Source organism: Schistocerca nitens, chromosome 10 (assembly GCF_023898315.1).
Source record: "Schistocerca nitens isolate TAMUIC-IGC-003100 chromosome 10, iqSchNite1.1, whole genome shotgun sequence".
Lineage (NCBI taxonomy): Eukaryota > Metazoa > Arthropoda > Insecta > Orthoptera > Acrididae > Schistocerca > Schistocerca nitens.
The window spans coordinates 76,134,541-76,150,705 of NC_064623.1; the positions used below are offsets into that span (position 1 = coordinate 76,134,541).

Consider the following 16,165-nt stretch of genomic DNA (forward strand, 5'->3'; position numbering starts at 1 on the left):
GTCTGGAGCAGTGGCTGTGACAGGACGTCCCGAGCGTGGCTGATCATGGAGCTCTGTTTCTGCATTTCCTGAGGCTGTAAATTTCTTTACCTATTTCACAACTGTACTCCTATCAACTGCAGCATCGCATCGCCATACACTGCACACAAACGTTTACGGATGTTCACCACAGTTTCTTTATCTGCAAACAAGAATTCAATAACAGCACCCTGCTTGTAATATGAGTCGTATGTAGACGCCATTTTGACGCTGTACTGCGGGTCTACCATCTGACAGAACGGTTCGAAACTTCACCGGCGTACAGAATAAACATCAAACGTGAAGCACCAAAAAGGACGTTTGCGAATGTATATGAATTACTTTAAAAAATGTGGGGCTTTACTTATTGAATGATCCTCGGGACATAAATTAAAAATATCAAATAATTTGTGTCGTAAGTCTCGTTTTAAACGTAGGAGTCCGAGAGACCCCACATCGTTTTACACGTTACAGATACTACGTATATAAATCGAAAGTCGAAAACTGGACGTTGTACACCACATATTTAACTAAAATACAGGCAGAAAATTCACCGAATTTCTCAATGCTTTCAAGAAGCTTTGGCTTAAAGTATCCCACCCGTTGCAGGCTCTTATGCTATTATCTCCTGCTTCTTCTGAATCATCTCGTCACAAAAATTCACTGCCAAAACTCTCTGTATTTCTTTTCATTATGAGTTACGTAATTTCTGTAAAAAAAAAAGAAAAAAAGGAAGTTCTGTTCACAATCGACATAGGCAACAATTGCAGCTGACATCAGTAGTTCTTTATTTTCAATAATTCTTTACTTTCTGCCCCTTCACCCTTCCATTTACAAAATAAAAGCACATATTTCCTAAATTTAACCACTGGCATCAGTAAACAAACGCATTGTTTCAAAATTTAAAGAAAAACTATATTACACGCTCGTAATACCTTTTTGTTTGCAATAGTCACACACAAACATGCAGCTTTGCACTTGGCGTCTCTTATTTGTACCCAAGTTTAACGAAGAATTTGATATAGAGAAATTTATTGCTATAAATTCTGACCTGACTGGTCAGATCGTACAGAAGAAACTAAAGGTGGAAAATTATTCCCAACCCCCCTCCCCTTACATGCACCCTCTGCTATTCCAATAGTTGCAGGAAGTGGTGTACAATTTCATGCATAGCACAGGTGCCGAAAAGTGTTGCCAAAAGCCGGCCGATGTGGCCGGGTGGTTCTAGGCGCTTCAGTCCGGAACAGCCCTGCTGCTACGGTCGCAGGTTCGAATCCTGCCTCGGGCATGGATGTGTGTGCTGTCCTTAGGTTAATTACGTTTAAATAGTTCTAAGTCTAGGGGACTGATGACCGCAGATATTAAGTCCCATAGTCCTTAGGGCCATTTGAATTTCTTTTTGTAGCCAAAACACTGAAACCCTGCAAGTATAGGAGATTCTACTACGTGAGAAACAACACAGCCCTGTGTATTTTCAATAGTAAAGATAAGACCCAATTACGAGCCACAGTGGCGTACACAAATTTAGTTGTCCTTGTTGTGACAAGTTTTACTTTGGTGGTGTAGACAAAGATAAAGCAGCTAGGTTGGATGAATACGGACGCAACTGGAAAACGCAGAATATTGATACCATTTGTCCATTTAATATTAAATCAGGATTGTGGGCCATAAGTTCGTTGCTTTACACTGCTCCGACACTTTTTCACCTCTGTTTGCAAAGTAGAGCACATGTGACTGTCTTTGGTAGCAGTGCCCTTCACGCAGCTCATGCTCAGCAAAACTGTGATGTCATAAAATTATAAACGTTTCGATTATATATATCTGGACGTATGATTTGTGATACAGCCAGACATACAGTTAGAGTCAAAAAATTGATGAGACTTTGACGAATTCACAACAAAAAACGTGTTCACACACAAATGTTTTCTCAACACGTTCACATATGACGATCCCAAACTGGTCCTCGTGTCGCTAGGCTCGTGTTTTGTTCTGTAAGTGGCAGTGCGTGAATAACCGAAAGTCAAGAAAATTGCCGTCAACCTCGGTGCCACCATGTGAAAGTCCATTGATTTCAGGGACGAAAAGAGCGAGATGATTTCCACATGATCTTTTCGGAGTCCCTGATGCATTCTATGGAACAGACTTCAATTGTCCTGAACGGTTATGACAGTGGGTCACAAAAACTGTTCCATAGTTCTGCAACAGATCGTAGTCAGTCACATAGGCGCTTTTATGTGTACTAGTATCGCCTGTGGACGAAATTCGACCAGTGCTGTTTATAAAGTAATGTTTATATTATTCCTAATACTTTCTCTACCGAAAAATAGTGTTGTCCTGCTCTTTGTCTTTCAGTCCGAACCTTTAGTGCTCCTCTTTGAAGTATAGCCTAAAACAAAAATAATTTCCGTGTAATAGGGGAAGCCGTAGCTACTCTAAATGAAGAAATAGTGAATTAAAAACTTACCTCAAATTTGTGCTAACGGCGACAAATGGACACGAAGTAAGTTCCATATACTCTTAGGAAAGTAAGCAAAACGACAACCCCAACAATCAACGTTAAGTACAATTTGTGTTGCGCCTGAAGGATTTGTTGCTGCTACTACGATGTTTTGTTTTCCACTGCTGACAACATCAACGACAACAACGTAGCAATTGTGTCATTGTAGCTGTCCGGTACGCGTGTGTTAATGCAAATGAGCCATTTGCATCATTTAAACATAAACGTCTATCGAATGCGATTTCACGTAAAGTTGTTAGTTTCGTGTGTCACCTGCATCATAGCACGTGATCGGGACGCGGGGTAAGTTGGTAACAGTGCGAGAGACCGACGAAAACTTTTCTCGTGTATGTCTACTTCCTTTTACCTCTCTTAACGGTTATGTACACACATAATTTTTTTGTGCACATCTAACACAAAGTACATTTCGAATTAGGTAAGTTCCATTGGCCTTCTCGTATAATTAATATTAAAACTCGGTGCTTCAGTTTTCGATATTCACATCTTGATAATACGACCTTGTTGATAACGGAGGTGCCTTGTGCCTTTTTTCGGTCGCATGGTAGCGTTCGTGCTGTAGTGATCTACTATGAAATAGAAAGGGAGCAGGCGTTCAACATATTCTGTGCAGAACCGTACAGGAGAACACCACGGCCGGTAAATGTTGTTTAGAAAGCCACATTGAATGCATCACTAGAGATATGCCTTAGTTGAACAAAGGATACTAGTAAGTATTCAGCAATCGAAAGAGTCTTCGAAGAGGATTTACATAAGTGCAGCTCGATCATATAGTAACACCAGAACCGCAAAACAGTGTCCCACCGTCAGGAGAAAGGGTCCCAGGAACACCTGTCGTACTCAACCAAACGCAAGATCCGAGACGAGACTCAAGCACGGTTCGTGTGTTTACCTGTGCTCTTATAGGTTGTCAGTCTGTGCTCTGCTGCTGTAGCGATAAGACTTGTCCATGACGCGATTCACACCTGTGTAACGCATGCAACAGTCGAGAAACTGTCTTCTGTCAAGCCGCGATTACGTCTTATGTCCTGTTCCAGCCTAACCATTTCTTCGTTGACGTTCCCACACTATTTCCTCCAAAGGATCTGTCTTGCATTGCTTGTCCAGTGATTCTCTGGGATGACAGACCCAATAATGCTGTTTCCAGGCTTGCTTTTGTTGGACAACTTTCTCAGTTAATGGCTGTACCCTCAATCTTTTGTGATTTCATATTTTTTCTTCCCCTTTTGGGACATTTAAAGATGTAAGGAACTTCATAGCTGATGTTTCAAGTTGTCTGATCTTAACGTCCAACTGTTTTGCTCCATATAGTAGTGTTGGTAGTGCCATGACTTTATGAAATTTCATTTGGGTTTCTCTCCTCGTTTTACACTTCAATGTTCTTATCGTGCCACAGATAGGTAGGTAGGCGCTACTTTTCTTATTTGTATCTTCATCTTATTTGTAATCTGTGTCAAATCCTAAATACTAGAAATGGAACACAAGTTATTGTATTACTGATGACTATCTTACAAGGGGACCATCCATACTACACTCCTGGAAATGGAAAAAAGAACACATTGACACTGGTGTGTCAGACCCACCATACTTGCTCCGGACACTGCGAGAGGGCTGTACAAGCAATTATCACACGCATGGCACAGCGGACACACCAGGACCCGCGGTGTTGGCCGTCGAATGGCGCTAGCTGCGCAGCATTTGTGCACCGCCGCCGTCAGTGTCAACCAGTTTGCCGTGGCATACGGAGCTCCATCGCAGTCTTTAACACTGGTAGCATGCCGCGACAGCGTGGACGTGAACCGTATGTGCAGTTGACGGACTTTGAGCGAGGGCGTATAGTGGGCATGCGGGAGGCCGGGTGGACGTACCGCCGAATTGCTCAACACGTGGGGCGTGAGGTCTCCACAGTACATCGATGTTGTCGCCAGTGGTCGGCGGAAGATGCACGTGCCCGTCGACCTGGGACCGGACCACAGCGACGCACGGATGCACGCCAAGACCGTAGGATCCTACGCAGTGCCGTAGGGGACCGCACCGCCACTTCCCAGCAAATTAGGGACACTGTTGCTCCTGGGGTATCGGCGAGGACCATTCGCAACCGTCTCCATGAAGCTGGGCTACGGTCCCGCACACCGTTAGGCCGTCTTCCGCTCACGCCCCAACATCGTGCAGCCCGCCTCCAGTGGTGTCGCGACAGGCGTGAATGGAGGGACGAATGGAGACGTGTCGTCTTCAGCGATGAGAGTCGCTTCTGCCTTGGTGCCAATGATGGTCGTATGCGTGTTTGGCGCCGCGCAGGTGAGCGCCACAATCAGGACTGCATACGACCGAGGCACACAGGGCCAACACCCGGCATCATGGTGTGGGGAGCGATCTCCTACACTGGCCGTACACCACTGGTGATGGTCGAGGGGACACTGAATAGTGCACGGTACATCCAAACCGTCATCGAACCCATCGTTCTACCATTCCTAGACCGGCAAGGGAACTTGCCGTTCCAACAGGACAATGCACGTCCGCATGTATCCCGTGCCACCCAACGTGCTCTAGAAGGTGTAAGTCAACTACCCTGGCCAGCAAGATCTCCGGATCTGTCCCCCATTGAGCATGTTTGGGACTGGATGAAGCGTCGTCTCACGCGGTCTGCACGTCCAGCACGAACGCTGGTCCAACTGAGGCGCCAGGTGGAAATGGCATGGCAAGCCGTTCCACAGGACTACATCCAGCATCTCTACGATCGTCTCCATGGGAGAATAGCAGCCTGCATTGCTGCGAAAGGTGGATATACACTGTACTAGTGCCGACATTGTGCATGCTCTGTTGCCTGTGTCTATGTGCCTGTGGTTCTGTCAGTGTGATCATGTGATGTATCTGACCCCAGGAATGTGTCAATAAAGTTTCCCCTTCCTGGGACAATGAATTCACGGTGTTCTTATTTCAATTTCCAGGAGTGTATAAAACACGGATTTTGATGCTCTTCATATATGTTGTAGAGGCACGTACCCTGAGTACCTGGCTATCCGGTATTTTAGCGACGGGCCTTGGTTTTTGAGAAAATCGGTTTTGAAGTTCACTGCTCACTTTGTATCAGCGTAACATTACATAAAAATTCCGAGCAATTCAACGTAGCGCAACGGTAAATATTCACGGCTAACGCGCTGGAGGTACCGTGTTCCAATCCGGCTGGCGTATTTTTTTTTAAATCAAAATTGTCCGAATTTTTCAATTTTATTTCAAAGAATATCAACAAATACTGTAAAGTGTGCGAAATTAAAAAAAGATATATTCGGTTATTAATTTTTTCAAATATTCATCCCGTTTGCAACATATTCTTCTAATTCATCTCCTTCGTTGAAATCTATAAATTCATCATCAACAATGATCTGTCTTTCGGCCAAGAGATCCTGTATTGCGATACGTTTCGTCAATTGCAACGGTATTGACAGAGATCACGCTAGGCGGTGTATTCGTTACGAGATTCAAACCGCGGAGCAGATTTTCGGCGTATTTAATGGCATTTGTGATTTCACCTTTTGATTCTTCGTTCAACTCCTCTGGCTGCACTACTGCAGAAACACTTGGTTCTTCGATTCTACAGAATTTTTCTAACACGATTTGAGGGCAACTGACGCTGTAAGTTAGATGCGAACGTAAAGGAATGCAACTCGCATCCTCAGGCCAGGGCAGCAGTCGAACATTTTCTGTAACCAGAAAGGCCCGTACAGGACCTGCAATATGCATTATCCTACTGAAATGTAGGGTTTCGGAGGGATCGAGTGAAGGGTGGAGCCACGGGTCGTAACACATCTGAAATGTAACGTCCACTGTTCAAACTGCCGTCAATGCGAGCAAGAGGTGACCGAGACGTGTAACCACTGGCACCCCATACCATCACACCGGGTAATACGCCAGTATGGCGATGACGAATACACACTTCCAATGTGCGCCCACCGCGATGTCGCCAAACACGGATGCGACCAACCTGATACTGTAAACAGAACCTGGATTCATCCGAAGAAATGACGTTTTGCCATTCGTGCACCCAGGTTCGTCGTTGAGTTCACCATCGCAGGTGCTCCTGTCTGTGATGCGGCGTCAAGAGTAACCGCAGCCACGGTCTCCGAGCTGATAGTCCATGCTGCTGCAAACGTCGTCGAACTGTTCGTACAGATGGCTGTTGTCTTGCAACCGTCCTCATCTTTTGACTCAGGGATCGAGACGTGGCTGCACGATCCGTTACAGCCATTCGGATATGATGCCTGTCATCTCGACTACTAGTGATACGTGGCCGTTGGGATCCAGCACGGCGTTCCGTATTACCCTCCTTAACCCACCGATTCCATATTCTGCCAACATTCATTGGATCTCGACCAACCGCAACCGCGATAGGCTACAATCCGACCTTTATCAAAGTCGGAAACGTGATGGTACGCATTTCTCCTCCTTACACGAGGTATCACAACAACGTTTCACCAGGCAACGCCGGTCAACTGCTGCTTGTGTATGAGAAATCGGTTGGAAACTTTCCTAATGTCAGCACGCTGTAGGTGTCGCCACCGGTACCAACCTTGTGTGAATGCTCTGAAAAGCTAACCATTTGCATATCACAGCATTTTCTTCCTGTCGGTTAAAATTTCGTGTCTGTAGCACGTCATCTTCGTGGTGTAGCAATTTTAATGGCCAGTAGTTTAATTAAAACTAATATTTCTTAATCTGTGTAGCGCTATTTGCATCTGGTCTTCACTGTGCTGTATGAGGACTTGGTCGTCAGGAAAAAGCATCAGCTATTTATCTAAAGAAATGAAACCATATGGTGCCAGAAACGTTTTCAGGCTCAAACATCTAAGATGTATATATGCAGACTGAAGAAAAGAATGTAAATTTGTAGCAAGGCCAGGATTGGAACGCGTGTCACCTGCTCACTAGGCAGAAGCACTAAGCACTACATCACCCTAGTACAATGGATTTGCACAAGTGTGAGAGCCTCTGCAATGCCGTTTGAGTGCGCGGAGGCGTGAATGGGAGTTTGGATTGAGAGGGGAGGAATGCTAGGGTAGTACTTGGAATTGTGCAAAGACACTGTGCCAGGGTGGCGTAGTGCATCTGCGTAGCTAACACGGGACCTGAGTTCGAATCTCGGCACTGGTACAAACTTTTATCCGTCGCTTCTGTCTGTACACATACGTGATACGCCCGCTAAACTCGCAGGGCAGAACAGGTGATTAGGATTGTGGAAAGGGCCAAACAAGGTGTCGGTCAGGTTCACTTAATTCTGTAATTTATTGTAATTTAATAACTCCTTTAAACCAAAGCGGCACATAGCCGAACCTTTAGAAGTACAAGTTTCCAAAAGGCAATTATTTCACTGCTGAAGGCCTCCAAACAAGAAACCTTATATAAAAATGCCGTTAAAATAGCAAATAAAATAATTAAAATATACATGGTATCACAGCCAGGCTGGAAAGTCTCAAGGCAAACACAGATAGAAGAAACATATGCAAGGTGCAATACAAGCGGCTGAGGGCCACAATTAAATTCGAAATTTTTAAAATATGTTACCATAATCTTTTATGGCAGAGGGCCGCAATGTTTTCGCCTAAAGCGTAATTTCAAGAATAAGGTTTTAAGCGGCTTAAGGCCAACAATTGATTTCTCAAAATTCAAAAAATACATATAGTTCGGAAAAAATAAGAAATTTTAAACCTTTGGCTAAGATTATATACAGACAATTAAACACCGGTGAGAAGGACAATAAAGAAAACGGCACTCAGAAGCCTCCAGGGTTTGCACTTGATCTGTCGGAACCCCTAACGGCCACAAGGCAGAAAATTTCGCTGGTGCACTCGAACTGTAGTCAACCAATATAGTTAATTGCTTCGCATGGCGGCTAAATTTCAGCAACACTCATTGTTGCTCACAGGAAAACCTCCCCAATAGCGAACCACCGAAACGAACCACACAACATGAATGGACGTGGCTTGGATAGTTGAAAACCCTACTCAGCTTTGACGTCCTGGGTCGGCGAACCACGAAGCTCGTAGCGATCGGACAGCTCCACACACGCTCCGACACTGCGCAGGGACCGCCAGCGGACCCAGCCGACTGCACCGCGGGGAGATAACTTCCCTGGTCCGCAGCAACCGACCGACTCCCCTCAGAATGCCGACAACGTCTAAAATGAGTCGTCACTGGAAATAACAGCAACTACACACACAACCTGACAAACACTTGCACGAATACCTCAACAATACCCAACAGTAACTAAGGGCGCACGAAGGCAAATCGGGAGTCGATGGACACGCGCACACACACACACACACACACACACACACACAGCCGACTCATGATCGATCGGCGAGTCAAATCGCGTCGTCCGGTAGGACGACCGACCGACGATCCACCAAGACCGTGGCCCGGCTCAAGTGATGCGTGGCGGCAATGGTCGGGCGAGCCATGTCGACGCAGACCTCACTGCTCCAACCCGACTGCACTAGTGCTGCACTGCAGCTCCCCGACTGGCAGGTCCGGACTGCGCTCCAGACGCGTTCCAACTGACTGGCAGCTCGAACTCGAGACCCGAACTCGCGACCTGAACTGGCTTACGACCGACAACGACCGGAAAGTAATGGCAGTCGAGCAAAGATACTACGAGAGGGGATATATCGATACGCGCTGCTAGCGCCGGTCACGGTCAGGCAAAGCAGCAAATCAGTGACAGTAGTGATTTAAATTAACGTAGTGAGGTGGAAGTACGTTACATGGTGTAAACTACATGATGGCGGGAACACGAGCCACGCACGGCTCAATACGTCCATACGTGATCGATGTTTGAGACTTTAAAAGGTCTCTAGAAACGTATAGTTTCATTTGATCACAGCACCTGTTCCTGGCTTTCAGGCAGGATACCCGATGCTGAGGTGCTATTCCAATACCGTTGTGGAGCCTCTGCAATGATGTACTAGTTTAGGGGGAACACCATGTGGGCTGGCGCATCATTGAGGATTCGGATTGGGGGGGGGGGGGGGTGGACTGTGCTAGGGTAGTCTCCGCAGTTGTGCAAGGCCATTGTGCCAGGGTGGCGTAGTTGTTGACGCATCTGCCTAGTGAGCAGGAGACTCGGTTTCGAATCCCAGCTTTAGTTACAAATTATCATTCGTCGTTTCAGTGTGTATACAGACATTATAGATATTTATCTGTCCCTATTGTTATACATGGTGGTGTACTGTCCTTCATTCATTCCCTGACAAATTTGCTGGTGCGGATGTTGGACACTGTTGCTGACATACTACAGCCCTGCCTAACTCCGTAGCTTAGCTTTATTTCCAGTGTCACTTCTTTGACAGTATAGATTCTTACTTCTGTATTTTTTATATATATCTGGGAAAACTGCTTTTCTCTATTATTGCGCCAGATGTATTTTGTGGAAAAATGGTTCAAATGGCTCTGAGCACTATGCGACTCAACTTCTGAGGTCATCAGTCGCCTAGAACTTAGAACTAATTAAACCTAACTAACCTAAGGACATCACACACATCCATGCCCGAGGCAGGATTCGAACTTGCAACCGTAGCGGTCGCTCGGCTCCAGACTGTAGCGCCTAGAACCGCACGGCCACTCCGGCCGCTTTTGTGGAAACGATGAAAGGGTTTTTAATAAATAATATATACTAATAATATTTTTGAGTTGTATTTAGCGACACTGTTAGAGCAGGAATGGAGTTGTGTGCGTTGAAAGTATTCTGTCCACACCAAGATGCAGTTTGCAGATAATACATAAAAAGTTTCATGTTGCGATTATGTTGACATAATAGGTAGGTCACCTGTGATTATAGCTATTAGACCGAATGTGAGCTAAGACACCAATGATGTAGACTTAGCGTTACTTGGCAGGCCGCAACCCTCGTAACTAAGCGTATGAGGGACTGACATGGTCAAATAGACGGATGTTACAGATGTAACATATACAAGCATTCATAAATTGGAAGAGTAAAATGTGACTAGGTTCAACTCACCTTGGGTAGCGGCTGTGCAGGTTTCGCTTGCAGCCCGCCGATCTCTATGATGGCCGGCACCAGTGGCTTGGGGTAGTCCGTGCTAAAGTGGGTGTTGACCATCACGAAGCTGACGTTCTTCTCGACCTCGCTGGGCAGCGGCGTAGAGTCGCCGAAGAACTTCCTGCTGAGCTCATCCTGCTGCGGCATGTACAAAAACCTGCGGTAGAGAGACGCATAGTTATCGAGCAGAAAGTTTTGCATCCTCTGCGTGAATGTCATGTGGTCCGTCAAAGGCAAAATGTAAGTGTTCACATAGGACGGGTTCTGGAAGTTCCCCACCACCTCATTTGCCCATGGAGGACTGGGGTAGGCTGCGATGCCGATCACTGGAGGGTTGCCGAATTTGCTGACGAATCCCAGCAGGCATTCCTGTAGGCCGTATTCGTTGATGACGAGATCGAAAGCTTCTTTCTTCGCCAGTTCTAGCAGGTGTCGGGCGCCTTTCGACTTTAAGGTGTGACGGCAAGTGGTTACACCCCAGCCGAAAATTTCGCCAACCATGTCCATCTCACTCATTTCAGCGAAGGTCTCGTAGCCCAAATCTTCATGTGCAGCCTCGTATGCCCCTTCTATCAGGATCTCCCGGAGGTTGGGAACGGGTTTCTTCTCCCGGTCTGGAGTGAGCACAGTCACCTGGTGACCGCGTTTGGCGAGCTCGAGCGTGAGGGCCCGGTTGAAGATGTGGTGGCTGTGGGAGACCGTGCTCATCAGGCAGAGGATCCTGGCCGGCTCACAGAGGCCCGCCAGGCACAGGACCAGTACTGCCGATGACCACACTGTAGCCCTCCTCATCCTGAAACAGTAGGACATCATCAACTGATAGATGTATGGTAGTATTTAAGGATGATTACGAAGTACATGATCTTCACAGGTTCGCAAAGGCCCGTCAGTCAAGGAATTAGATTGTCCAGCTTTCGAAATGCACTCAGCAGCATTCTGAAACAGTAGAGCATCATCAAGTACTAAAAAAGTCTCATGGCTGTGAGAAGTACACTCATGCTCATAAATTAAGGATAATTGCAGAATGTGGTGCCACACAACGTGGCACTACACAAAACTAGCGGTAATAGGATAGGCACATAGGGAACATATACGACACAGTGAAAGGTGGCTACACTGAGTCACAGCGCCAGAGATTGCGCCAAAGAGTATTATTCAGCCACCTCCACTGAGAGTGCTTGTTGAGAAGTTGTCGTGGAGAGTGCTTGTTGAGAAGTTGCCGTGGGCAGTAGGAGTTCTGATGTAGCCGTGACTAGTTGTGAGCATGTTGTGTGCAGTTGTTCTGATGGGATAGACAGCCGATGCTGTTCGATTGCGGATGTTGTAATGATCAGAGTGTATGTTTCGTCAATATATATGAAGGTAAAGAAAATTTTTTTTATTTCAAATTTCCTAACTAACAATGTCTCTTGGTCACAGGTTCAGTCAACAAAGCATCTGACTTGTGTTCATGTATTAGAGTGTAATTCTGGTTTCTATGTGCAATTGTAGTATTTATGTTTTTTTTATTACTTCAGTGTAAATGGTGCTTAAAATACCTTGTCTTATTGAGGAAGAACTGTGCCTGATGTGTATGTTGAATCACACTTCCACACACAAAACAGTTACACTTGTGCTTTGTTGTTTCGTAGCTTTTATAGTTGCTGGGGACTTAATTAATAAATTGTGTTAACGGAAGTTTTCTTTCATTCTTTGTTGTTATTCTATGCAGTCAGATTGCGTACTAATACCAGTCAGGGCCAACCGGTTACGAGACTGCGTAATCGGACAAACAACTACTAAAATTAAAATTATTTGCATAATTATATTTAATTAAGCCACCATGCAACAGATCTGCAAGTCCATGGTATTGGTGATAAGTTGAGAAAACCGTCCCGAAACGCATGTGCTACAAAACGTCAATGTTTCCTGCGCATGTACCCCGACATCAATGTGGGATATGATCACCATGCACACGTACACAGGCAGCACAACGGGTTGGCATACTCTGGATCAGGTGGTCGAGCAGCTACTGGGGTATTAGCCTACCATTCTTGCACCAGTGCCTGTCGGAGCTCCCGAAGTGTCCTAGGGGTTTGAAGACGTGCACCGATACGTCGACCAAGAGCATCCCAGATGTGATCGGTGGGGTTTAGGTCTGGATCACAGGCAGGCCACTCTATTCGCCTGGTATCTTATGTTTCAAAGTATTCTTCCACGATGGCAGCTCAGTGGCACCGTGCATTATCATCCATCAGGAGGAAGGTGGGACCCACTCCACCACTGAAAAGGCGGAATACTGGTGCAAAATGACATCCCGATACACCTGATTGGTTACTGTTCCTCCGTCAAAGACATGCGGAGGTATACATGCACCAATCATAATCCCACCCCACACCATCAAACCACGACCTCCATACAGGCCTCTTTCAAGGACATTAAGGGATTGGTATCTGGTTCCAGTTCAAGCCAGATGAAAACCAGGCGGGAATCACTGTTCAGACTATACCTGCATTCGTCGTTGAACATAACCTGGGACCATTGTTCCAATGACCATGTACTGTGTTCCTGACACCAGGCTTTACGGGATCTCCTGTGACCAGGGGTCAATGGAATGCACCCCAGGCGAATAAACCATGTCTGTTCAGTCGTCTGTAGACTGTGTGTCTGAAGACAACTGTTCCAGTGGCTACAGTAAGGTCCCAAGCAAGGCTACCTGCAGTGCTCCATGGCCGTCTGCGGGCACTGATGATGAGATATGGTCTTCTTGTGGTGTTGTACAATGTGGACGTCCCGTACTGTAGCGCCTGGACACGTTTCCTGTCTGCTGGAATCGTTGCCATTATCTTGAGGTCACACTTTGTGACACACGGAGGTCCCATGCTACGACCTGCTGTGTTTGACCAGCCTCCAGAAGCCCTAGTATTCTGCTCCTCATAACGTCAATATGTGTTCTTTGAACCATTTTCATCACACAGTCATCATAGCACGTCTGAAAAAGTCTGCACACTTACTGGCTGCACCATACTCTGACATGCACCAACACACCTCTGCATATGTGGACTGCTGTCAGAGAACCGTGCGACGACCCCATGGTCATACCCTGAGGTGATTTATACCTGCAAACCGCCCACCAGAGCGTTGTTTCACCATGTATCAGCATTATCCTTAGTTTATGAGCATGAGTGTAGTTCTCATAAACCAGCTGAGTTTCTTGGGCTCACAGAGTCCCATCACAATTGGGGTTATTACTGTTGGAACCTGGATTCTCCTCTACTATATCAGGAAATAGAAGAGCATTGCAGATGCATGAATATGGGGATTATATACTCCTCACATCGAGTTTCTTGGAGGTCTTACAGTGATGCAGCCGACAAAACAAACGAGGCTGTAGGCTTGCACCTTGTGAAACAGTAGGACGTTATGAATCAGTGATTACCTAGTGGCTGCGAGATGTGGTGCTCATTATACATACTTCCTTTTTAGACACACAGAGCCCCACTAAAAAGTGGGCCAGTATGGCCAAAGCTCAGATTTAGTCTTCCACTTCCTGAAATGATACGGTATTATGAATGGATCCAGATATAGTGTCTGCAAAAAATGGTGTTCACTAGGCACAGGAAATCGGCAGACTCACATGTTCCTACTAGACAGAGGAGCAAGTTCATACTGTTGGCTTCCACATCGTGAAACAGTAGGATGTTATCGATGGATATAGCTGTGGTAGCTGCAAGAGATGATGATCATCAGTCACAGAATGTAACCAGTCAGAGAGCAGCAAAGCTGTTGCCCAGAAGGTAGCCATGGCAAATCTGACGGAAATTATCAACAGGTACAGATGTGGTACGTGTAAAACAAAGTACCAGAATGGTTGACAATGGTAGCGTCACGCTTGACTACACTACATTGTCAGTAAACAGTCTGTGATATGCCACACCCAGAATACCAAGATACGATGTTGTCTTCCTGCTGGAACATTCATGGGTGTAATCTCTCTGGACACATCACAAGTACTTTTCTTTGTGAAAGGATTCCGTAGAATACAATAATTACTACTAATTTCTACGTGCCTTACAGTATCATGAGAGGAATGTTGATTTTTTAAAAATATATAGAATCAGATATACCGATATTTTAGAAAAATATCATTATCGATCTTCGATGTATCGAGAAATTTTATATTTACATCGATATATCGACGAAAAAAATATCGTCATACTGGACAAAAAAATAAATAAATAAATAATAAAATCGGCTGCACGTTGTAAGTGTGCCGCCAGTTTTAGAGCTGTTTATTTAAGTATTGATTTGTTATTAGATAGCCGGCCGAGGTGGCCGAGCAGTTCTAGGCGCCACAGTCCGGAACCGCGTGACCGCTACAGTCGCAGGTTCGAATCCTACCTCGGGCATGGGTGTGTGTGATGTCCTTAGGTTACTTAGGTTTAACCCTAGGACGCGCAAGTCTTTTTTTCTAACTTGGATGCCTAAGGGGGTGTTCGGCGAGCCCACAGGTATTAAATAAGTTTACTGACAAAAAATTACAACTTTCAAAATGGTTTATGTATTTTAACTAAGGCATCGGTTTATAGATGTTGTTAATTGTTAGAAATATTGGATTGAGTGAATAAAAAATTGACATATTACAATACAAAATACAGATGTGTTCATATACAATAGACTACTCTGAATCCTCAACTTCAAGGCAAGAGACACACTTCACAATTTTTTCTGAACGTGTGTTACACACATGTTTATGACACTGTCCAGAATACTGTTTTGGTTTACTTAGATTGTTGTACTTCTGCTTCTTTGTTTTAGCTTTTGTTACACAAATATGGCACCGACCTTTCCCTGCAGGAGGCTGACATGCTTCTGTTGTCACTTCTTTGATTTTCGTTTGTAGAATAGTCTCAATTGATGGAACAATTTGGTTAGATACCCCTCTTGCATTGGCACTTTTTTCTTCTACCTGCAATTTCACTAGTTCCATACCAGCTTGCAGGAGATAAAATGGTTCAAATGGCTCTGAGCACTACGGGACTTAACATCTGAGGTCATCAGTCCCCTAGAACTTAGAACTACTTAAACCTAACTAACCTAAGGACATCACACACATCCATGCCCGAGACAGGATTCGAACCTGCGACCGTAGTGGTCGCGCGGTTCCAGACTGAAGCGCCTAGAACCGCTCGACCACACTGGCCGGCGCAGTTTGTTGTGTTTCTTTTCATTCCATCTTGGATGTTGCTGGATGAATATGGTGGTTGCATTGATAGCACAAATGTCGATGAGAAAGCAAAATACAGATAGAGGCCATCTCTTTGTTCCCCTCTTGCAGGTGTACATACGCGCCATTTGATCAATGGTATCGACTCCACCTTTAGTGGAATTATAATATGCATTTATCTTGGTTTTATTCTTCTCTCCTCCAACAGTGCCTTCATCTTAGTGCATTGTTGACAACATCAGTAAGTTTTTACTTGGTTTCGTTTTTGCTGTGTAGGACACCAAAGTTACTGGAGGCCTACGTGTTGGGAACGGCACTAACTCACTGCAAGTTTACAAGTTAAATAACAGCTGACTGACATCAACAATCACTT

The 16,165-nt window shown here is 45.4% G+C and overlaps 1 protein-coding gene across 1 annotated transcript in view; it reads right to left on the reverse strand.

Annotated features, from left to right (window-relative positions):
• LOC126210535 (UDP-glucosyltransferase 2-like) overlaps positions 1-16,165 on the reverse strand; it is a 333,713-nt gene that overhangs the window by 312,059 nt on the left and 5,489 nt on the right. Inside the window, exon 2 of the mRNA XM_049939786.1 lies at positions 10,545-11,379. Within this exon, the coding sequence (XP_049795743.1) occupies positions 10,545-11,378 (834 nt within the window). The 5' untranslated portion in view covers position 11,379. The remainder of the gene's footprint in view (positions 1-10,544; positions 11,380-16,165) is intronic.